Source organism: Paralichthys olivaceus, chromosome 2 (assembly GCF_024713975.1).
Source record: "Paralichthys olivaceus isolate ysfri-2021 chromosome 2, ASM2471397v2, whole genome shotgun sequence".
Classification (NCBI taxonomy): domain Eukaryota; kingdom Metazoa; phylum Chordata; class Actinopteri; order Pleuronectiformes; family Paralichthyidae; genus Paralichthys; species Paralichthys olivaceus.
In genome coordinates this window covers 16,981,920-17,006,200 of record NC_091094.1, presented here as the reverse complement: position 1 = coordinate 17,006,200, position 24,281 = coordinate 16,981,920, and the positions used below count along the sequence as shown (strand labels likewise).

The window sequence follows — 24,281 nt, the reverse complement described above, 5'->3', positions numbered from 1 at the left end:
ACTTTTTCAGGATTTACTACATTTCTCTACCATGAGCTGTTTGTGAGTTTTTTATGTGTGTTATCACATTTCCAAGTGAATAGTTGCACAGGAAACAGTCACATTCAGCTCACAACAGCACAGGTTTTTCAAAGTTTTTAAGTGGAATAAAAACAAACTTACAAAGTGCTTCACAAATGAAAAACACATAAAACACACTGATGTGTGAAGTGACAGAAATACAGCAGTGGGGTCAAATGCAATCACAGGGAGGGCCAAAATGAAAAACATTTATTAAACAGGATAGACAGGATATTGGATCAATTGCAAAAGAAAATATATTAAGGCTACATTCTTCTTTTATTTACATGCGCCAGAGCCGGATGTTTGGCATCTGTTATTGACTGCCAGTACATTAATGTTTAGGGTTAGGTTCTTTGCTTTGGAAACTCTCAAGATGGAGTGAAGGTGTGCATCAGTGAGACCACTCCTGTGTGGGTTTTTGTTCATCTACAGAGAAAAGCGTGCAGGGGAACTTGACAGGGCACAGACAGCAGCACACAGGCACTGGGATCTCTGGAATACTGGAAAAATTATTTAATAACACCAAATACTCGGCAAGTGAGGAGGGGGCGCTCATTCCGTGTGCGTCTAGCCGGGCATTGCACACTCTGGCTTGGCCAGTGGAGCTGTGCACTCAGCCTGGCTCTCTGGCCAGAGCGAGATAGAGAGAGAGCGCCAACTGCCCTTTGCTGTCTGCCAGTTAAAGAGCTTTACATCCCTGGCCCCTCCTATCTCATCCTGCCTCGTCATTGTTCTTTTTGTCCTCCTTTCGTCTGATCCCTTTCTTGATCTCTAGGATTTACCGCCAGTGGTTATGATGGTGGGCTCGGGGTCAGAGTTATGCAACCCTGGGATTATTCCATGGGACAAATTGAGTCAGACAGGCTGAAACTACAGTACATAGGTCAGTAGTGGAGTCACATTCTTATAGAGCTGGATAGAAGAAAGAACACACAAGTTTTAGATAGAGATGCATGATCTGTATTTAGTCTGATGTAAGAACACTTGTTGAGGATTCACCTAATATCTATGTTTTTAAACATGGTTATTTAACGTCGGCCGTGCTGGACCCTTCTCTTTTTGGCTGCTTTGACAGTGTCCCTGAGCTTGTGCATACAAGGACAGATGACTGGCACCTGTGGCAGTTGCCTTCTCTGGCCCAGGTCCCAGGCCACTCAGGATTCCCATAAACCCTCTGAGGCTCACTGGGTTTAGTTTTCTTTGGCACCAGAAAGTGACAGAAGGGACCAACAAAGAAGTTGCTGAGGTTTCTCTTACACAGACACATCCATGCTGGTTGGTGTTTGTTACCCTGGATATATCTCATATATGACAATCACCTTTTCCCTTAAATGAAAAAGACTATTTTAGCGAATTGTAATCCTGTTAAAGAATTTTCCAGAATCAACTGCCACTCAATGTTGATTAGTGTAATCCCATTATGTGCTCCATTCACAACCCTTGCGTTTCATGTATTGTTTTTCATCAAATTAAAGTGTTTTTACTTGTTAGAAGTAAATTGTGTACAACTATACTTAGTGTGAGTAAGTGTGTTTGCTTTGATACAAGTTTTTTAGGGGAAACCCAGCTGAAAGTGACGCAATCCTTCCCAACAGCCCTAAATTAAATCTGCCCTTCATGAAGGTTACAAAGTTCCGTTTTTGTTTAAAATTATGAATTTATGACTTGTCGATTGACTGGTTGTATTGGTTATATTGGTTCATACTGACTGGCTTTTTATCTCTGCTGTGGAGGGTATGTTTTCATGCTGTTTGTCTGTCAACAGGATTACTCAAAAACTACTAAAACTAAATTGTGTGGAGAGGTGTGGCTAATCCAGATAAGAAATGCCTCCAGTATCCATTTTTTCTCTCTTTCTTTGACATGGAAAGATAGGGCATTAGCCTTGGCGGAGGTATTTGCCTTCCAAGCACCAATCTAGTCTATTATTTGGTCCACCCCATTTATATCAATGAGGGGAGGTTAAATAACACACTTGTCTGTATAACACAATTCAATTTAGCAGCACTACAGTCTCCTCAATGATTAGCAGCTCTCTAAAGCAGCGCTCAACAAAGGTGCACCCCTAAGGACGGTCGAACAGAAGACTTCTTTGTGCTCATTCCAAAACATAAGCTTGTGGTTGAAACAGAAATCTCAATGTAGGCAGAATTTAGGCAGTGATGGCTAACATTGACAGGGGCAGTTACTGTAAGCTAACTTTGAGCTAGCAGTAGCCTAAAGAAACTGAGCAAACTAGTGGCACTTAGTTCACCCGACTTCTTATTGAAATGAGGAGTGTAAGAAGTTAAGGATGACCATGTTAACGAATCTTCCTAAGGGCGTGGTCTCACACACAAGGTCACAGGTCATCTACTGTAAAGGCTTGAATAGAGGTGAATGGATCTGCACAGTATTCCATACTTTATTTGTGAACCTACTGAAATGGAGCTGAACAAGACTGAATAAGACTGTATTTTTTTAAGCGAGGTGAACCTAACAGCACTTGCGTGTGCATACTGCAAATGTGTGTGGACGCTGTGGTAATTATGTGAATGTGCCCACTAAGGTTTCTGGAGATGAGGCGTCTCAGTAGGAGGCTAAATGCTGTCATGCCCTACATATCATACGCGATGAAGTAATACACACACACACGCACTTCCAGCTTCCCCCTTTCACAACCATTTACAACGTCATTGTTCTCATGCTGTCTGAGCAGACTGCACAGTAATCTACCTACCGCAACCATTACCACATTAATAAAATGAGCCCATTGCTCCACAGTCGTCACAGTTACCGAATGCCATTAACACATTTCCAGTCACCCCCTCCACTTTCACACCAACAACACTGCAGTATCTGAGTGACTCTTGTTCCTGTAGAGACTGTTGGCAACTGCCTGGAACAATTTGTCCCTTAACAAATAATCCATTACATTGATAGTAATGCTGTATTTTTGATTGTGATAGAAGTATGTAAATGGTCACATTCTCCATACTTATTGAAGAGAAGTGCAGAGCCTTAGCTCCTTCATAGACTCCTTCTATTTAACTGCACTTTGTCAACATGAGATACATTTGAGAAAATTTAGCCACTGTTTCACTCAATGTAGGAAATGAGGTATGAAAAGTGAGTAAGTGTTAACCATACTAAGAGTTAAATATGTATTAAGGTTTGTCATTGTTTAGTGACATGGAGGAGCAGTGAGGCCTCAATGTGTTTAGAGGAGATGAGAACATAATGTAATTGACCATCATTTTTATGAGTAAAATTACCATTTCTGTGTTGAAATGGTCCCTTCTCATTTATTGACTTATTACCATTACATTTCACAAAGAGGCTTGTATATGATGCTAATAGAAATGCTAATATAATGCCACTTTGTTCTGATTAATATTATTTTTGAATGATCCATTCAATGTAATCTACATAAAATGTCTTCAGTGTGTTTGGGGGGTTTCCACTGTCTTTATGTCTGAATTTATCGAAGGAGATGAGGTGGTGGGTCCCTCATCACAACGGCCCCCTCCTTTTCCTCCTTCATACCATCACTCTGAGCCCTGGCACTGCAGCGCTCGCTGTGCTTGGAAAATTCCACACTGCAGCAAAGAGAGGGGTGGCAGCAGAGCGAAGTGTGGGGAGAAAGGGAGATGCAGGTGGGATGGAGGAGGTAATCGATAATGTGATTTTGTCAGTGGGAGGAGAAACACGTCAACACGTTGAATGATGCAAATACATGAGATTAAATGATGCGAGGGGGGGCTGACAGGACAGAGGGAGATCCAGAGGGAGGGGATGGAGGAGCGAAGGAAAGGTACAGCTTTTTAGTCACAGTTACCTCTGCAGAAACGTGCATCCATCATCACGTGCTCTGAGAATGAGCAGAAAAGCACTGCAGCACCCCAATAGTGCTCACACTCACAAACCCTTAACTCACAGAGCTGCAGCTTTTACTCACACTTTCTCCCCCATTAATAGAGCATGCTAAGATTTAAACAGATTTGTGGTGTATCTTTAACTGTACTCCTGTATGTTTGAATGCAAAATTGCAATTGCTCTTCATTCATATAAATTAGCAGCATAAACATATGATTTTACTGTAAATCAAATGCGCATTAATACAGAAAGTGTATTTTTTTGCTCAAATGTTAAATACTATAACAATACATTTTGTAGTACAGGTTATTTTTCTATGCACAGAATCCACTATTGGATTTATACATACACTTTATATAAAGAAGAGTGATGTGTCTCCACTTCTTCCCACAATCCAGAAATTAAGCAAAAATATCCTGGATACGAACACAGCCATCTTGCACATAAAGTAGTAGCCAGTTTCTGTGCGATAGTGATCAATGGATGGAGCTGCGGTAGTGAGGTCCTGCCACTACACATGCTCGACCAATCACGAGTCAGTGTGAGCTGTCAATCATAAAGTTTCTACCTGTTTTTATAGCTTCACATTAAAACCAAACTTAACAGAAAAATAAGCAGTTGGGACTACTTACAAATTACAGAAACCATTTTCGAGAAAACTGTATTTTACATGTACATTTTTACTTTTTAGTTAACTCCATGTACCATCCACTAACATGGAGGAGGGAGGGTTTATAGCTTATACTGCTACTAGCCACCAGGTGGCTATCAAAATGCTTGGGCTTCACTTTAGGAAGCAGTCATGTCCGCCATCATTATTTGCTTTATTTGTATTTATTTTCAATGGATTTTTATAAATATAGAGGCTTAATCATCCTGTTTTCAAAGTGACAGTAACTTGTGCAACTACCATTTGACAATGTCACATTGAAACACACCCAGAGCAATGTGTCACAAAACACACGTCACAATTTTACTAATCAATTAAACCGCTTCAGGGATGTTCCTCACAGATTGATCCAAAAGAACCAGCCTAATGCCTAACTGATCAATACACTGTTTGCAGTTGGACTGAAACGTGGGAAATTGGGAGGATTGTGACATGTGAATAAAAGGTTGGTGTGTTGTTTCACATTTTTAGAAACCCGTATTTTTTACTGATGCTAAGTGCCACTCATTTCTAACTTTATAACTGTGTCCTGAACAGAGCCAGTTTTAATTTGTAAAGCATGACTCGTGCTGAAGGGAAGTTAGGCTCTACACTTTGAGTCAGCACTTCCAGGTTTGTTCTGGGAAAATAAACTCTGTGTAATACTACAGTACCAGAGCAGCATCCACTACTGATATCTTAAGTTATGCCAGATACATTTTTTATATTTATCTTGAAGACTTCCTGAACGTTTTTAACAAAAATACAGGAAGGAGATTGAAGATTGAGTAAAAATGTTCTTTATAGTCTAATCTCATGTTAAAAAGTGGAAAGTAGATCCAAAACATTTTTTACAGTCTAACGTTGAAACCCAGCTGTAATATTCCTTCATATGGATTTGTGTGCTCGACCTCTGTTTTACAGCTCTTGCTTATTTGACCTTAGTTCTGAAATCAGTTAAACTTCACAAACTACTCTGGGTTCTGTGCCCGTCTGTCCACCTTCCTCAGAGAAGCTTAGTTAGCTCAGAAAGGTAAATATTTGCATAGATCACTATGCATTTCATTGTATTATTAATGTCTGGAGTCAAGACTTGGCAACACCAAACTATCCTTCTTATTATAAGTATAAAAGAAGAGTAAGCAAAAATAGAGTGTTGGATAATGTAGGTGCTCAAGTACTTCAACAAATTTACATTAACTGGGATCCCTCATTAAACTCTGAAACCCTGATGTGAACGTGTAAACATGCAGCTCTGGATCAAATCCACATACTCAGTAGAAATTCTAAGTAATGTCATACCCGGAAGTCCATCTGAGTTTTCAGAAATGGCAGTTTGGGGAATGCATGATAGCACTCTGAGCGCTCAGCTATAACTCTTTCTTGTCAGCAGCATTGGGAACACGTGAACCCAGAGAGCTCCACTGAAACTCGCAGCAGGAAACTCTTGGGTGGCATTTTCAAATGGATGCTGATGTTAGCAAAATCTGCAGCAACTCGCTCAAAGTCAACAAAACTATCTGGACAGTTTGCAAAGTAGTTCATTGTGGACTTCATTACGGAACAGCTGGTACAGATGTTGGTAGGTTTATCATTCATATCGTTCAGAATCAAACTCAGCTACTACGCTGACCTGACCTGTTGTTATTGACGAACATCTACTTTCTCAGGACAGAGAGTGAATACAGCAGCAGGGTCAATAGCGTCCTGGTCTTAAGCACTCTTGTCTGTGTGATATTGATGGTTTCTCATCATGATAGCACTAATGATTTCACAAGTGGTATTGAAGCACTCACTGGCCATGGTATAGAAACAAATACAACTGGAGTGATGCTATGGTTTTATCTAAGCTGGTACCATATTGATAGCTGAGGCATCCTCATGACGACATGGCAGGCCAACATATGTGTATGCAACACAATTTCATTTGTAAAACACTGAGTGCAGCGATAAAGCTGTTTGGCTTAGACCAGAGGTTCAGTCCATACAGCTGTACTGGTGTAAGATAAGATGCATGGACTTGACACTTGCAGGAGATAATATTCTTTCACAGTATGTTGTATCTCTTTTTTCTTTCTTTGTTTTTGTTCCTTTTTCATTTATTTAGGTCAAAGTTAAATTATCATAGTTGTTTTTGGCTGTAGGGCTCTGAAACACTGACCCCACTCACCAAACAAACAGAAGCACAAAGAGAAAATGTTAAGAAACTCAAACATCTGAAACTTGAGAACTAAACACAGAACAGCAACATCTGAGGAGCCGATTGTCAAAGACTATAGAAAAATGTGTGTTTCACAGGGTTGGGTCAGTTTACTTTAAAATGTAGTCGGTTACTGAATAAAAATCACATGGCAAGTTTTGTAATTAGTCAATTGAATTACTGTGCAAAGTAATCATATCAGAATACTTTTGGATTACTGCAATGAAAATAATGTACTTTATAAAAAAAAAAACGTATGCAAGGTTTGAGTTCCACACAATTTTTTCAGTGTTTATGTTTGTTCAAATTGAATTAACTTTACAAAAACAGCACTGGCAGAAACTACAGGTATACAATATGTATTCTACAAAGCCCATTTTCCACCGGTCAAAAGATCAACTAACATCTGCTAATATCTGGATTTTTTTGTGTGCAATGGGAATGGATACAATCAGCCAGCGTGGCCTGAAGATCCACCAGGCCAAAATGAAATGCCTAACTGGGGAGCAGGTGGTGAAACGCACAGGTCCAACAGAAGGTGAGGCACAGGAGCAGCCAGGCCCAGAGGCAACCCACAGTGCCCAGACCCTCCAGACTCCTCCAGTTCCACCCAAAGTCGGGCAATCAGAACATCGCAGAGTTAAGTGGCCTGTTGCCATCAGGGAGTGAGAGTGGCTCCAGTTTGATGAGGATGTAAACCTAGTCCTGGAAGCTACAGCAAGGGGGGATGCAGAAGCTCCTGACGATGAGCTTCAATATGAAATCATATACTGACACCTCTGTTACCCAGCTGGTTTGGGAGGCACAAGAAGGCAAGGGAGACCTGGCAGTCCCTTGGCATGACCTTGCCAATGTCTACAGATCAATCCCACGCAAGCTGGTAGAGACCTCACTAAACCCCATGTTCCAGGCAAGATCAGGGACCTCATCCTGGACTACTACAACTGCTTCAGCTTGAGAGTCACCTCTGGAACAATAACATCCGCATCACAAAGACTGGAGAAGGGTATAATCACTGGGTGTACCATCTTGTGATATTGTTTGTTTTGGTCATGAACATGTTGATGAAGTTAGCAGAGGTGGAATGCAGAGGAAAGCAGGTGGTCCTGCTGGAGTTGACTGTTCCTTGGATGCAGAGGCTTCACAGGCCAGTCACGTAAGGCATTCAATACCCTAGGAATCAGAGGCTGCACAACAGGAGAGCCACCAGGAAGAGGCTACTTAGATACAAGCTAGGGGCTAATCACCCAAACCGAAATCAGAACCGAAACACCTATTGACGCCAGGTTACATCACTGAGGATGTGACAAGTTGCATCTAGAGATGTGTGTCAAAACCAGTTTCAGTCGACTCTGCCTCAGATTAGCAGTGATGGAAACATGACACCTGAGTGAATGCGCTAATTTGGCAAGACAGTGAAGTGAGAGTGCCTCAGTTTTTGGTGCATTTGTGACATCGAACATGATGCACCAGGGGGAAGAAACATTGGCACACTTCAACTGGCAAAAAAACCTGTGTATACCCAATTATTTTTGTTTGAAAGAGGTTTAAGAAATCCTGTATATTTAACATGCTTATCATTGGTTATCATGGGAAAAATCTTATTATGTAAACATACACATTATAGACATTGTAAAAAATTTGTCATGTAATCAATGAAAATGTCCCCATAATCCAATAATTTATATAATTACTTGTTTTTCTAATCTTCTAATTTTATGACATAAACACCATTACATGTAATTCATTACTACCCAACTGTTTCATCACCAAACTATGCACTACATGCATTAACTAATGCAGCCCCCCCCCACCCCCACCCCTGCGCACCTCTCCGCACAGTCTGTCCTCTGTGTCAATATATAATGTTACGAGATTTAAAAACAAGTCAGATTGTCTTCACTGAACCGTTACCTAATACAATGGTCACCTGCACTTACCCCCTCTCCTCTCTCTCTCAAATACACATTTTTACATCAGGCATGCACACACATGCCCTCACACACTCACATGCAAACAAATCCCACACATTTGTGAGAGCAACTGCAAAAATCCCTGTTGCGCAGATGGAAAACAAAAACTCACTCTCTGTGCTCAGCCAAGTGGGGAGGTGTCATAATTCCTGACTTTTATGACAGATGATGTTTACGCAGTTTGTAGCTTCTTTTTTGAAACCAGTGAATGACAGATTGTATTTGACAGCAAGATCTCTGCACACAAAGGTCAGGGCATTCATGTTAATGATCTTTGTATCCAAAAAGAAGTTTAGTTCCACTTCTCGCCACCAGAAACAAAAAAACACAAAGTCAGCATTTCATCTGCTACTCATTAATTTGATTTGCAGGAACAAGCAGGTCTTCTCTTTGTCCTAGTTTAAACACAACAAATCATCCACTTCCCACTCTGTTGAACTGTCTTTAGGGTTGCAAACATTTTAAAAGAGCAAATTTAAAGACGCTTTAGACTAGAGCTGAAAGTTTTAACCACGACTACTTCCAATGTGACCCAATGAACTTCACTTTCGTGGAAGTCCTTGAATGGTATGTCTCCCTGCTTTGTTTGTTTTTGGCTGAATCTTCTGTGTGCACAGGTCTGAAATCAGACAGACTTTGTGTGTGTGTGTGTGTGTGTGTGTGTGTGTGTGTGTGTGTGTGTGTGTGTGTGTGTGTGTGGGTGTGTGCGGGTGGGGGGGTGGTTGAGTGGTTGCATGTGTGCGCTCACACAGGAAAGTCAAAATATTATGGTGCTAGACTTTGGCAGTCGTTGGTGCCACGTGACTTCCTGTGGAGCACGTGGAGAGCAGAAGGAGTGGATTTGTTTATTACTTTTTTCTTTGCATACTTGGCTCATATGGAACTTGTTAATGTACAATAAGCTCCAGGGAGAAGTGCAGAAGCTACGAGGACTGCACAGACACAAGTAGTTACAACAGTTCAGATGGATCTATTCCATCACTTTCTCCGTTTCAAAGTGGACTGCATCTGCTTGTGAAATGAAAGAATTTACACCTCTCTGTTGCTGTCATCAAAACTGCAGATTTTGAGGAAGCTGAGGAGAACATACCAGAGATGAGGCAGCTCATGTTTCTCTGGTGCAAGCTATGAGGTTAGAAATGTTGTTTTCATTTTCCAAAGAGGCTCCACCCACCAAAGATTTCAGGCAGGATTCTACTCTATTAGGTCAGTTTGTTTTGAATCCACCACAAAGTTGTAAAATCATGGAAATCACTTTGTTAATAAGCAGAGGAAGTGCTCATTCTTGCACCATAAAACCAAACTTTGTATTGTGTGTTTTATTCTGCACAAGGCCTGGTAAGTTTTGCTGTGTTGACTTGAGTGCAGAAGCCAGTCCTTGGCTTTAAACTAATGACCGCAGTGCTAGTACTCGATGTTCATTCGCATTTATTTGATCCGCATGTCAATGAGGGGGAAAAAAAGTTTATTTATTCCTTTCCAGGAATGAGGAATGCTGAAGTCAGGCCTTGTTTTGCTGTGTTTGCGTGTGATGGGAATTTTGAGTTCACATCTTGCTTTAATTTATGCAGCCTGTCTGTGCGTGTGCATGTGTGTCTCTGTTGTTCCCATGAAACCACGTGAGCACTGCAGCCCTCCCTTAAACAGGGAAGGTGTTGACAGATAGTTTGACTGTGGTTACAGTGAGAAGTCACAGAATAAGGATTACTGTGGTGCAGAGCACTTTGTGTGATTAAAACAAACCATAATCTGAAAATCTAAGACCTCTGTGTATAGCAACAAAGTCATAGACAGATTTTTATATCTACTACAAAAAAGGATTTTTTAACCTTTTGGCGAGTCATTCAAAAAGCAAGAGAATGTGCAGTCAGATCTCGAAAATTTCACTTTTTTTCCATTAAAACAAATTTCTCACATTCCTTATGTTTTACATTTTCAGTTAGATGCTGCACATAATTACAGAATGATGAAGAGTTTACAGAATAGTGGACAAAATGAGTGAAATGCGAAAAAGTTGCAGTAGCTATAGACACAATGAGTCATCGATTCTGTGCCACACTTTGCCAGGATGCACGTGACAGTAAGCCAGACAAGGATGTGGGGCAGCAGGAGGGGGCAGGGCTGTGAGTGTCAGACTTGGTGGGGTGGCTTGGAAAGGACCCAAATGCCGCAAGCAGACTGTAGGACCTGGTCACTCAGACGCGTGACATGGAATGTAACCCAATCAAGTTTCCAGGTCTTAGTGGAAATGAGAGCCAGTATTAATATGTAAAGCATCCCTCTTGTCATGGAGGTCAGGATAAAGGGTAAAGCTAGGGAGGGTTGTGGCTTCATTGGCAGAGTGTGGGTGTGAAACAAGTGTTTGTAGAGCTGTAAGAGGTCACCAGATAAAAGCAACACAGACTATATATACCCTAATGTCAAGATTGATTATTTGGTAGACAGGAGTTTGTGTTCACTAACTTAAAATAAAATAAAAATAATAATAATAAAATAATGTTAAGAAAAATGTAGTCTCCATTTGAATGGAAAGAACCTTTTATATTTGTTAATTTCGTTGCCACTGTAATATTATTATGGTATTACTACCAGCAAAATGAATGTCCATGTCATTCAAACGTAACATTGTCGAACACAAAGGCCACAAGCAATTCTGAGAACTGTTTCTGCCTCTTTTTCTTACTGTCTAACCTTACTGCAATTGATCTGAAAGTCTGAATAATGCAAAAAAGTTTATAAAACCACGGTTCAATCAAGATTACCTCATTTGTCTGAACTAAATTTTGGTCTGTTGTCCCGGCTGTTGTCTAAGGCACCTGCTATTTTGGTTTGGACTAAACTGAAGAGTGTGAAGGTCCAGACCAAACTAGGTAGGTTTGAAAGATGGGCCATCTGCTTTATTAGTAAGTGACACAGCTGAAAATTCTTTGCTAGCATTACATTTGTTTCTGGGAAAAAAATGACTCTACTTTTTTAAACCGCTTTGCATCCTCGCCTAACTCACCACAACCCAGTAAAAGCTTGAGTATCTCTGCCCACACAGCTCACACGAGCATCTTGTCCTCTTGAGACAGTTCCCATGGTGATGTGCAGAACTGGGATTGATCTGCTGTGTTCAGAAAGTGAGGAATAACAGTGAGGCAGTTCAACATGTTTCAATACAAATATGTGAGGTTTGGGCCACGCAACAGACAATAACATTAACAGTGACATTCCCTGAAATTTGATGGCTCTCACGCTTGCACACAACACTCGTCATTTCTCCTGAATAACCCTACACACCTCTTTGTCTTTGTCTCTGTGACACGTCTGTTTACAAACAGAAAGTCTGAGGGCCCCCACCTTCAACCAGGCACTCCCTCTCTGCAGACTCAAAGAGAAACTGCTTTCTTCAAAGTGGGTCAGGGTCTGGCTGGTTGTGCACTGACAAACCGAAGGGTTCAGGCTGATAGCATGGTATTCTCTCTGCTAAGGAGGCTGCAATCTTCTGGTGTCGAGTCATCTGGTGACAGCATTTCTGACACTTGTGAGGGGCTTTCCTTAAACATGAGGTAGTATAGAATATGTACATAATAGACACCTTTCACTATTATTATATCACATATTATTTTAGGGAAACACACTTGAGTAATGTTCAAAACCCATTTGCATCTAAATGATTATTTTGATAGAAATATACTCCCAGTGTTATTATACAGTGTATAATCTATTTTTCCCTCAAGCCTCTGCCTCTGATAACCCCTCCTTGTGTAAACAATCCATCCAAAAACGTGCATCTGGTAAACCCTTACTTCCTGCTATAATCAGGTGTATTGCCAACGCTCACGTTTTAATATTAACAGGTGAAATACCGGGAATCAAAAGAGGACTTGTGATTGGATATTTACTCCCTCTATATTACCCCCGAGTCACGTTTTATGATTTTATTTGCTTCCACTGAACATCCTCATTGATATCCAGGAACTCAGAATGAATCTCAAAACATATTTGTTGTTGTTGTACAAATTATCTATATAATAATATAATCAAGTGCAGTTTTCTTAATACGTTTACCATTGTTTTGTCTTCATTCAAGATACTGAGGCTTATTTGAGGAGAAATCAGGAAGGAAGAGAAACTGAGTAACTGGCATTTTCTCATGTTACAAGTATATTTATTGTAAGTTAAAAAAAAAAAGTTTAACTGCAATGTGTGTGTTATTGTGTTGTTGTGTGTGCTTTTATTTTTCCACCTTAGACAAATGGAAGGGCAGAAGGAGTGATATGAGGAGCTGGGGATGACAGTTGTAAACAAGCGTGTCCTTGACTTGGCAGTGCCAACAACACTCATCACTATCAACACGCTCATATTTACTAGAGTGGACCGCTGCCTAAATGAAGGCACATATGGGCCCTTCCCCCACACGTTTTTCTATGCAACCATGTTCCACTTCCTCACGTGTCTGGGAATGAGGGGGAGGGCTTAAGAAGGCACTAAAAAGTGGGTTGTCAAGTTTGTTGAATATTATAGTTATGAATTCATCCCTCACATGTGCCCCTGCCTTCACAGCACAAGATTTTGATTCCCCAGTTCTGTGTCATCAGGACATAGTCAGTGCTTTCAATTGCTTTACTTTCTTAAAGGTCCAGTGTGTAAGATTTAGGTGAAAGGATCTATTGGCAGAAATTTAATGTAGAATAATCCTCATGATGTTTTCACTAGTTTATTTCCTCTAAATTACTTTGAGGGGACATCTCTACGGAGGCCGCCAATTTTACATTAGTCCAGACTGGACAAACTAAACACCTTTTGTGTTTTTATGACAACTGAAGCTACCACAGGTTCTTTTTCATGTTTGGAAGGAAAGGGTGAGGTGATGGGTGTTCAGCTGTAACATGCAATTTCAACACTAGACATCGCAAAGTTCTACACACTGAACCTTTAACACTTTCTTAAATCCTGCAATATTCTCAAATCACAATTTGCCAGATTGGGCTTTACATGGTGCAACATTCTCTGCCTTTAACCCTCGATTTGAGGGAGGAAAAATTATCAAAATAAATGTTTTTAGCAAGGAAACAAATCAGAGAGAGACACATATGAGGGGTCGCTCTCCCAGGACAGGCAGAGGTGCAATAGATGCTGCTTGTAACAGAGTTACAGAGTCTTATATTAATGGAGAGATGTATCAATGTTTAAAGTATTAATGCAAAAGAAAATATTTGACAGAGAAACTGGGAGATGATTCCACAGGAGAGAAGCTTGATAGCAGAAGGCTCTGGCTCCTTTTCTCTGTGTAGCAAGCTCTTGCTAACTTTTCCAGGATTACCGACCATTGCTTTAATTTTCATTTCAATTATAATTCATCACTAGGCCACAGCTTTTTTACTGACCTGACCTTGCACACAATGTATGTCATGATGACAGTCATCAGTTCCAATGAGACCATGTAATATTCAGACAAATCCATTAGACAAACTGGGCCTAAATAGATGAGTCTTCAGTGACTGCTAAGCTTATTCTCTTCAGTCATACACGTTGGTGCAAAAACAGGTTGGTGGGATGAAGCTACAGACTGACATCTCTTTGCGATGGTTACACCTCACATTTCAGAAGTTCTGTGACCCAGATCAGATCCACCATCTGTGTTCCTGGAGCCTGGATTACTTAGACTTTGTTGCAACTCTAGTGGATGAAGTTTACTATGACTGCTGTGCTTGTAGAAGCCCCTCCAGTATCCTGTGTGTACGGAGGAGGTTGGAAATTGCATCACTGTTCTGTTTCATAGCTGGATTGAGGGAGCAGCAGCCTATTGTCCCGGGGCACGGACCCATGACAGGAGCGGGAAAGCCTGGTTAAACTGACATAACACTGATGCATCAGTGAGGCCATGGTGACCAAGCTAAAAAAACGACTAATCATACTCTTCTTTAACAAATACTGTCTTGCCTAGCTTCTAAACCTGAGTGTTTGGAATGGGCTGTTTGCTTGGCCTGTGGTGATGCTGGTTGCAGCTTTCTTCCTGAAACTGTAAAAGTGATCTGTAGTTATTGAGCCATTGAAGACTGGCTGCAGGAGTCAGTGCACAGAGCCCTGAAGTTGTTCCATCACACACATATCCTTGAGATTCACCATTGCAATTACACATCTAAATGCTTCACACGGTAAAATGACATGGTCTTCTAACTATCTAACTAGTGGAAGAAAAAAAAAGTGGATGCCCTGTCCCAGTGCTGATCATTTAATCCCCTCCCTGCTCAGGTCTGGGATCCTTTCCTCCCATTTCTAATCCTAGTGCAGAACTGGAACATCAGAGATTAGTGTGTGATTAGGCTGTAACCTCTCGGTCACCCGAGCCGGTCTTACAGTACCACCGATTCGTCTGGTCTGGCACACCAGTCAGACTCTTTAGGTCACATGCCATTCACAAGACAAATTTTCCATTTTAGTCCTTAAATACATATGAAGCTTGTAGGGTAAGAAATTATCCTCTTACCCATTAACCTGCATTTTGACCTGTAGTTAAAATTCTTGTTATTGTACCAGATTTGTTGCAGATATAAATCTGAGCCAACTCAAAAGATGCTCATCTTCTGACATTTTATTTTATAATACTGTGAGAAAGGGGTTTAGGGCACCACAGGAAATGTGACTAGATCACGGTTAGCATATTATCTCACAGCGTTTTAAGATTATCTTGCTTTAAACTGAACCTCAATAACAGAGCCTCAAATACTGCTATCAGAGCTCTATTTATCTGAGCAGCAGCCAGAATTCAGTTATCTACCCATGGAATGCATGTTATGTGGCAATAGGATGTTGTTTGATGTATATGTGATACACTTTAAAGATTATAGCTGTATAAGCAGCGCAATGCTTGGTTTGTGTTTAGTGTTATATGAACATTTTAGTGAGAAGAAACAACAAAATGTATAGAAGAGGGGTTTTTTCTTTTCATTTTTGTGTCTGTCACATGTAAGAAATGTAATTTCAGTGTCCAGCTGCTCTACTGCAACAAAACAATCCCCAACAGTGCATTTGTCAAATCTCAGATTACATGCTTCAAGGTAATTTAACCAAATGTAACGGTTAGTGCTGTTTTGGGCTGCGTGCAGACTATTTTCAACCCTCACATGATCAGCCCTGACTGCATTGTCTGATGATGTAAACTGGTGGTAAGCCGTAAACATGGGAATGTGCCCAATCCCATATGATGTGAACAGCTATAGACTCTCAGTCAGGCCTTGATGTCTTGTGTCACATCAGCAACCCTCTGTAAAGCATCTATAGATGGTGCTTTTTGTCAAAGACATTGTTATTTACGCAATATACCAATATTTATTGATGATACAGGCAACAGTTTTGAATTCTGACTTTCAATTTCCATCATTCTTTCTGAATATTTTTGAATTCTAGATGTATCCCCTCGTTATTATTGACACACGTTGACTCAAGTCAAAAAATGTTCGATTAAAGAGAAATGCAACATCGAGTTCCCTCGTGTCTGTTTTAAATGATCGGCCTCCAAGGAAATCTGATGTCGCAAGATCATGAGACTGCAGCCTCCTGCTCCTCAGATGAGAGTTGTGTGTTCAGTGAAGGAGCGATGGTTTGTGTTGTGTTTTTGTGTGTCTGGTGTTTTTCCTGTGTTACCCTCCCCCCCCAGTTTCTCCTCTTCCTCTTTGTTTGCTGGATCCGCTTCATCCTGTCCGCGGTGTTCCTCCCAGCGACAGCCGCGGCGCTCTGATTGGCCGGTTTCGCGGATGGGGCGGAGCCGTGGACGCTGTTTTTCTCGCTGCGGGTCGGAGGCGGACGTCAGTTTTGGTAAGAGCCGCGTGAGGAGCGCGGAGCCTCGCGCCGTCTGGAGCCGTGTTAAGCAGCTTTTTATAGCTCCTTCTATCACACGTACACACACGGAGCACATCTCACCACGCGAGGGGCTGTTTGCATTTGTCCTCCGACGAGGAAAAACGGGGGAATTACGGATTTGTTCCCTGGCTCCGTCCTTCCTGTTCAGCCCTTTGTTTTTCACCTTCAGCAGGCGACCAGCCGGCAGCGCCCCCGTGCGGCACAGCAGAAGAAGCGTCCGAGGATAGGGAGCCATACGAACGGCCGAGCTTCTCGCCTCCTCCCGTGCGACGTGGGTCCCCCCAGCTCAGCTGTCCGATGCGGAGTGAGGATGAGTCCCGCTCTGGAAGCCCTCATGCAGGCGGACGGGACTCCGTATCCCGGGAAAGGGGTAATGCTTGAGCCCTTCGTGCACCAGGTAGGGGGCCACTCCTGCGTGCTGCGGTTCGGGGAGCAAACTATCTGCAAGCCCCTCATCCCCCGGGAGCATCAGTTCTACAAGAGCCTACCCGCAGAGATGAGGAAGTTCACCCCACTGTATAAAGGTAAGGACCCCCCCCCCCCCCCCCCCTTCTAAATCTGCAGGAACCAACACTTCATCTGCCACAGCGGAGCATGCGTGATGTTGTTTTGATACCCAGCAGTAATCCTGTCTCTCTTCTTCCTAATCATTGTGCTCACAGATTTACATGCATGGTGCCCTCTTGTCTCTTGTCAAAAATGCATTAACTGAGATCGTGCAGGAGATAATATTGGGTGGTGACTGGTTCTTGCATTTGCTCAACGAATACGCTGCACACAACAACTATTAATAGATGCTTTAATCCCTGTTTTACTGGCCCCACATTGTGACTTGTGAGAATTGGCAGAACATCACAGCCACAGTCTCCTTCCCGTCCCCAGGGTCGGCCTGTGTGACTCTCTGCCAGCAGGATCATTAAGCCAGAGGTCAGTTCCAAGTGCCTGGCTTTTAACTAGGCTATGGTTTCAGGTTGAGATAGAGTTCCACGGGGATTCAAAATAAATGGGCCACATCACTGGGGGAGTATGCAGAACGGCACAAGCCACGTTGAGGAAACTTCCAGTCCCTGGTGTCAGGTGCAGGACAGAAACATGGACGCAAACATGCAATTTGTATCTACACTCGCAGACATGATGTTCCACTTGAAGCTGAATACCACGACACCCTTGATACATCCAGGTCTACAGTTTCACATACAATGACACCCGTGCATGCTGATGCAACTGTCTGTGGGCAGCCATATGACGGAGGGACATGCATCGTATATCACTAATGCTATGCCTATTAAAAGATCTGGGATTGGGATATGGGGAGGAAATGGAAGGGGACCTCTAGAACCTTGCATATCACACCATTATAAGAGAATAGGCCATACTTGCTCTTTTTAGAGAATTTGGTCATTTAATCAACTTTTTTCAGAGATAATTTGTTATTAAGAATTTCTGAAGGCCTGTAATTCAGTTGAAATTTATACTGTGACACTAAAAGCAATAAATATGGGGACCATTCCTGAAAGTGTATGTGTAGATCAAGTGATGGAAGACAAGTTAGGTAGTGGACCTTTAAGATGTGCTACATCCGTTTATCTACATGAAGTGTAAATCATGATTGGATTTTTGGTTCCAATGTACAGACCTGAAAGCAGAATTAGACGACATCAATGTCAATTCAATTTGCTATTGGACTGTGAAAATCTCACTGAATTGCACTCTGGCTTCATCTCACGTTTACGAGCCACTCTATTTAATAAAGTCAGAGTGGCTCACAAGTTCCCACACATGTTATGTCATGACGGTGCAGCTCCTGAACGGACACCACAGTTCATCAGGACATGCTTTAGAGGCGGGGATTCTTGCAGGATGGTGATGTCAGTGCTAATGACGTCAGAGAGGCCTCTGCCTGCAGCGGAAGGAATGTCAGTGCTGGGTCCTCAGGTCTGCCATTTTACATTCAACACACCACAATCCCTCTCTTAAACACTGGTTCTTGTTGTCAGGTTGTTCTTATTACAAATCTGACCACTACTACTACCTCTGTTGCTGGATACACAGTGGAACATGTATGAGTTTGGATGTTTTGTGTTTTTATCTCTGCCACATTTTCCGTTGATCTGTGTCGACCACATCCCGTCTTCTTGTCTGTGGTTTGATCTCTATCAGCTGCTTCAGCTGTGACATTTTATTCCCTGAGCAACACCTCCCCCACCCTGCCATTCACAGGCCCTTTTAGGGACTTTTACTAGGGTCATCATGGGGGGCTTTACTCTGGTGCCTGTTTGTGGAACATGTCATAAATTAGCATTAGCTAGAGGAACACTCTGTTACTTGATTCATCATGACGATTCTAGGAGCATCTGTTAGCCTCATCTCCACCTCATCTGTGTTTCTGATATTGAGTATGAAGGTGGACTTCAGATGTGTTTTCTTCCACACCACAACTTTTTTTCATTTGGTTGGTAATGGACTGAATCATGACATATTCATCAACTGTACTATGGTAATTGATTCTTCACTGTAGCTTGTTCTGCTGCTGCTCCATGTATGTTTCTGTAAAGAGAAACTGTATCACATTTTACTATGTCATCATTAAACTCTGTATTCAATTTTTTGTATGTTTTTAGGAGGATGTTTGGCAGTTGATTAATAAATGTCCTTCTCAGTTTGACACATTTCAGCCTTGTGTGATATTTTGTGTCTCTTGTTTTCTGACTCTCGAGTCATACAAACGTGGTTTTGTGCTCTGATGGCTGCTTTCTTCCTCCATCTCTTCCTATTACATCCACATCCTGTGTGTGTGTTTGTGGGCGGATGATCATGTCAGCTGCTGTCAAATCGTTCAGGAAATGTGTTTTAAATATGTAAATACAAATATTTGAACACATGTACCAGTATTTTATTGAGGAAAACGAGTACTGTACTAATGACCACCTTCCTTCTTCTCCTCTCTCAGGTGTAGTTTCAGTCAGTTTCGAGGAAGATGAGGAAGGGAACCTGTGCCTCATCGCCTACCCCCTCCACAGCGAATCAGGGGACCTGGAAAACAAAGACCCCTCAGCAGACTGCGAGCCCAAGAGCAAGATGCTAAAGTGGAGCAAGAAGAAGCAGTCCACTTTGCTTCTGGAGAATGACAACTACAGCAAAGACAGAGCTCGAAACAGCCGTAAAGAAGACAAGATCATGAGGTGAAGATGCTTGCCTTAGCTCCATCATGCATTCACAGATAACACGATGAATCATGAATAAGTTCTGTAATACTAAAGCTGATATTTTTTCACCTTTTACAGTTATAATCGTGATGAGGTGGTGGTGCAGCAGCAGCAACAGGCGGAGGTTCTTTACTTCAGCCTGGACAAAGGCAATGTGGTCCCACAGATCAAACACAACCCCTGGAGCCTCAAATGCCACCAGCAGCACTTACAGAGGATGAAGGAGAATGCAAAGCACCGTAACCAATACAGTATCCTTTCATTAGTGAACAGCAGTTAGCCAGTGTCTCAGTGTACAGTGGTGTACCCAATGATTGCTTTATTACAAATGCATGACTGGTGTCTCTTTTGTTGTTGTTTAATCCTTGACCCCCTTTCAAAGAGTTTATCCTTTTGGAGAATCTAACATGGCGCTACACAGTACCATGTGTCTTAGACTTGAAGATGGGAACTCGCCAGCATGGGGATGATGCATCAGAAGAGAAGAAAGCCAATCAGATCCGCAAGTGTCAACAGAGCACATCAGCCTCTATTGGAGTGCGACTCTGTGGCATGCAGGTATGGTAGATATGCAGCTCAGCTTCTCTAGTCTGGAGTTCTCTCTAAATATGGAGCTGTAACGCTTATGTGTCTGTGTTACTCTTGCAGGTGTACCAGTCAGACTCAGGCCAGCTGATGTTCATGAATAAGTACCACGGTCGTAAGCTAACCCTGGCAGGCTTCAAGGAGGCCCTGTACCAGTTCTTCCACAATGGGCGCCGCTTGCGCCGAGAGCTGTTGTCCCCCGTGCTGCGCAGACTTCGGGAAATGCAGGCTGCCCTGGAGGCCTGCGAATCATACCGCTTCTACTCCAGCTCCTTGCTCATCATCTATGATGGAGACCCTCCCAGGACTCCCACCAGACCTAGACACCGTGGTGGTGAAGAAGGTGATGAAGACGAACCATCAGATGAAGATGAGGAGGAAGAAGATGAGGAGGAGGAGGAAGAAGAGGAGGGGGCCTTTGATTTCCCTTGTTCTTCAGCAGGTGGCAGTGCCAGTGTGGCTGCAGGGAGCAGCAACAGTGGTAGTAGTCGTTCCTCCCATAGCACAGGAGAGGCCAGCAGCCCTGTGGTGGACGTGCGCATGATTGACTTTGCTCACACCACTTGTCGGCACTATGGCGAAGACAGTGTGGTGCATGAAGGCCAGGACAGTGGTTTCATCTTCGGCCTGCAGAACCTGATTACCATCATCTCCCAGCTAGAGGATCACAGTACTGATTGAAGCTGCACTGGAGCCAACATGATCTGAATTTCAAGCCTGGGGAAAAAGCTCAGTGAGCTGCAGCCCTGCTTCTTCAAGGCGCATCGTCCTTATGCCCAAATGGGGTTCTGACCCTCCTCTGCTCGGGGTGAACATCAGACACCTCAGGGTGTGGGGAGAGCCGGTGTGGCCGTTGTGCACTCTCCCTTAACTGCCAGAGGACAGGGCTGCCTGTGCCTTTCTTGCACTTTTCTCATTCTGGGACTGCTCCTTTCTTCTGCTATACATGGCAGCAAAAGTGTTGTACGAGGCGAAGGTCTCCCATCAAACACCAGGACTCCTGTAGCATTCTAGGTCTCTCCTCCCCCCTCTGGTACAGACACGATTCTTTATTGTTAAGTTCTCTCTGAGAGAGACGGAGCGAGGCAGAGATAACTGAAGCTCGAGTGTAGTTCCCTAGGAGCCTGACGTGGTGCTTTACCTGTGTTATTACATAACTTTTTAGATGAAGTTTGGACTGCCAGTACTCTACAGCACAGCACATTATTGGCGGTGAAGATGACGTACAAGCTGACCGTGGCTGGCTAGGTCAGCGGTCTTGTAGCAGTTGACGAGTTAAGCTTCTGATAAGGACATTTTGTGTTTATATTGGTGTCTCTTGAGACCCTCTCAACAAACATGGGTTGTGTGTCCACCAGGCACCTGGATTCGGCATTACGAATCATTTCGGTGGAAGAACAAGATGATTTAGGTCTAGAAGAAGGGATTTGCCTTTTTTCAGCAGTTCTTCTCCCCTGTGCTTTTTTGCCTACAGACATTTTGAAAAGGGGATATTTTCCTTGTTTTGTCACTGTCTTTTTATTTGTATTTTTGTCTCATTCTTTCCTACTCATTCCCAAAACTTTGACTAAGCAAAGAGAATATATTGTTAGAAACACTAGCTGTAAAGACTATACAGAGACTATTTATTTGAAAGGATTGTTTAAAAATAAAAAAGTGGAAAAAGTACATTCCATATTACCACTCTAAATGTTCTGATACCAACTTTGATTTATTTTGTTTATTGCAAGAGTCGATACCTCTCTTGTATACCAGTGTGTTAATAGTGTCTTGGTTAATAAAGGCATTGATTTGTGTTTAAAAAACAAAGTCTTATGTTCTTTTGTGTGTTCATTAACGTTTGTGTTAGATGCTAACAGCAGATCTCGGAATGCATCTGCATAGTGGTGATAAAACAAAAATGCAACAATTTCATTAAATTTAATTTATAGGTAATACTGAAAGGAGACATGCTGGTAACAACCAAACCATGATTGGCCAGCTGGCCCACTTTGTGTTTGGTCAACTGCCATTAGTTGCGAATGATGAACTCCACTCTCGCTTTAGCTAGCTTTGTTGGGGGAGGGGTGCCAGACCATGATGTCAAATGTCATTCTGATGATGGAAATGGGGCGACATTCCATGTGCTTCTAGGAGCTTCCTTTGCTGGATTTTGGCCTTTTTAACCTGCACAACTTTGACCTTTTACATACACAAAATACCTATAGAAGACAGGAAAAGAAACAACGGACAAGGTTATATTGATCATTACCTTACAAAGAGCAACAAATAACTTCAACTGAGTGATAAAACGTGATTGGGCTTCTGTTTAAAAATAAAAACAGAAAATCAACTACTTCCATAGTCTCCGGAAGTAAAAAGATGTTCCATGGGTTATTTGTGTTAATAATACACAGTGAATCATAGTGTGTTGAAACATCCTTAAACTTCTTCAAAACCATAGAAACAGTGGTCTAAACTTTTGAGGACAAACCAAGGTTCAAGTTTTAATAACCTAATTTAACATGTCCTAGTCCAGTAGAACCGTGTCTCCTTTTTCAGGTTAACCTGTTTTCAAGCTTCAACTGGAAGAATAAAGTTCACTATATGCATAACAAGGGTGGGAACATTGTCACATCCTAGAGGAGATGTTTGTTTTTCTCTGCAGTGAGATAGTTTACAGTGCAGATCATTTAGCTGCTTAGAGCTGTTAAACCCAAATTAAGAAATGTGATGATGCTGTATAAGGTAGACAGAGTCTCATGTCAGTCATGTTTTTTTATTTTTTTATTCTTTATATTTTGTAGTGTGTGTATGCCTGATGCCTTGCTGCTCTAACATCCATCCATTAGGTCACAATGTGTATATAAACGCACAAAGACCTGCTGCTGTTTATTTCTTCTGTGTGTGGATTACGTAATTTAAACAAAACCCATCCAGTGGAAACTGGGACATTTCCTTTGTTTGTGACAGCATCAATACACAGTCTGCACACCTCTCCTCCTCTGCGTCATCACTGTTACAGAGTTCAATATTAAGCAGGTTAGTTGAAGTTTTTGGCCCAGTTGCTGTGCAGCGGCGACATCGGTGACTGATCTGCACCAGCCGGCATTGGTCGCAGATTACACACTTCAAACAAGAAAACCCTCCATTAAAGCTGTGGTGCTAAGCAGGAAGCATTACAGCTCCTACATATGCACCCGCTCCTAAGTAGCAACCTCAGATGACCAGTATGTGTCACGTGCACTCTGCATTATAGTGGAAGTTGTTGCTTTGTGGTCAGGCTAATCAGCTTCCCAGTGCAGGAGAACAATCAGAGCTGAGGAGAGTAAAGGGTCCATGGAAATACTAGATGTGTGGAAATGCCTGGAAAGCTGCGTCACTCTTAACTTACTTGGTGCACCTGCTTCACTTCAGAATCAGAATCCTTTATTGTCATTGTTTAACATTGTCACCAACATTCAACATCTTTTAGCAGCTCTTCTTGTTCTAGCAGCGATCGAAAGATTTTAGAAATCAGACATAATCAAGAAGTAAATAAGTAGTTTATTTCTTTATATAAAAACCCAGCTAAAAGATAAACATATTAAAGTGTGACAGTGCAGTAACAGTATAAAAATAATAATGACAGTGCAAATAGTACAGTGTGGAGAAGGGTGGAGCTGCAGAGAACCGCTTATGTGGGTGGAGCAGGTAAATAAACAATAAGCCTCTTCTTATTAAACAATAAGAGGAGACGCAGGCTTTGAATTAACCTTTCTACTTTTTCATAGTTTGAAACAGTGGCTGTATAGTTAACAGTGGTCGATTGTCTAAGTGAAACAAGACACATCAGCGTACGGGACTCATTGGTCCGACTACATCCTGTTCATACCTGGCATGCTACCCGACATGGACACACCTGATATAACCATTGTCCTGGG

General features: G+C 42.2%; 1 protein-coding gene across 1 annotated transcript; it reads left to right on the top strand.

Annotated features, from left to right (window-relative positions):
* The first annotated feature begins 16,443 nt into the window (after positions 1-16,443).
* ip6k2b (inositol hexakisphosphate kinase 2b) lies at positions 16,444-22,188 on the top strand. Its single transcript, XM_069539495.1, has 5 exons — positions 16,444-17,112; positions 19,539-19,770; positions 19,873-20,045; positions 20,177-20,352; positions 20,443-22,188. The coding sequence occupies exons 1-5, from the start codon at positions 16,899-16,901 to the stop codon at positions 21,058-21,060; spliced, it is 1,413 nt and encodes a 470-aa protein (XP_069395596.1). The 5' UTR covers positions 16,444-16,898; the 3' UTR covers positions 21,061-22,188.
* Positions 22,189-24,281: the final 2,093 nt, after the last annotated feature.

Bases quoted from the DNA above. Each gene is read 5' to 3' on its own strand.
- ip6k2b (XM_069539495.1), top strand. From the start codon at position 16,899: ATGAGTCCCGCTCTGGAAGCCCTCATGCAGGCGGACGGGACTCCGTAT. The intron at 17,113-19,538 runs GTAAGGACCCCC...CTCCTCTCTCAG, and splicing joins GTTCACCCCACTGTATAAAG to GTGTAGTTTCAGTCAGTTTC. The intron at 20,353-20,442 runs GTATGGTAGATA...TTACTCTTGCAG, and splicing joins TGCGACTCTGTGGCATGCAG to GTGTACCAGTCAGACTCAGG.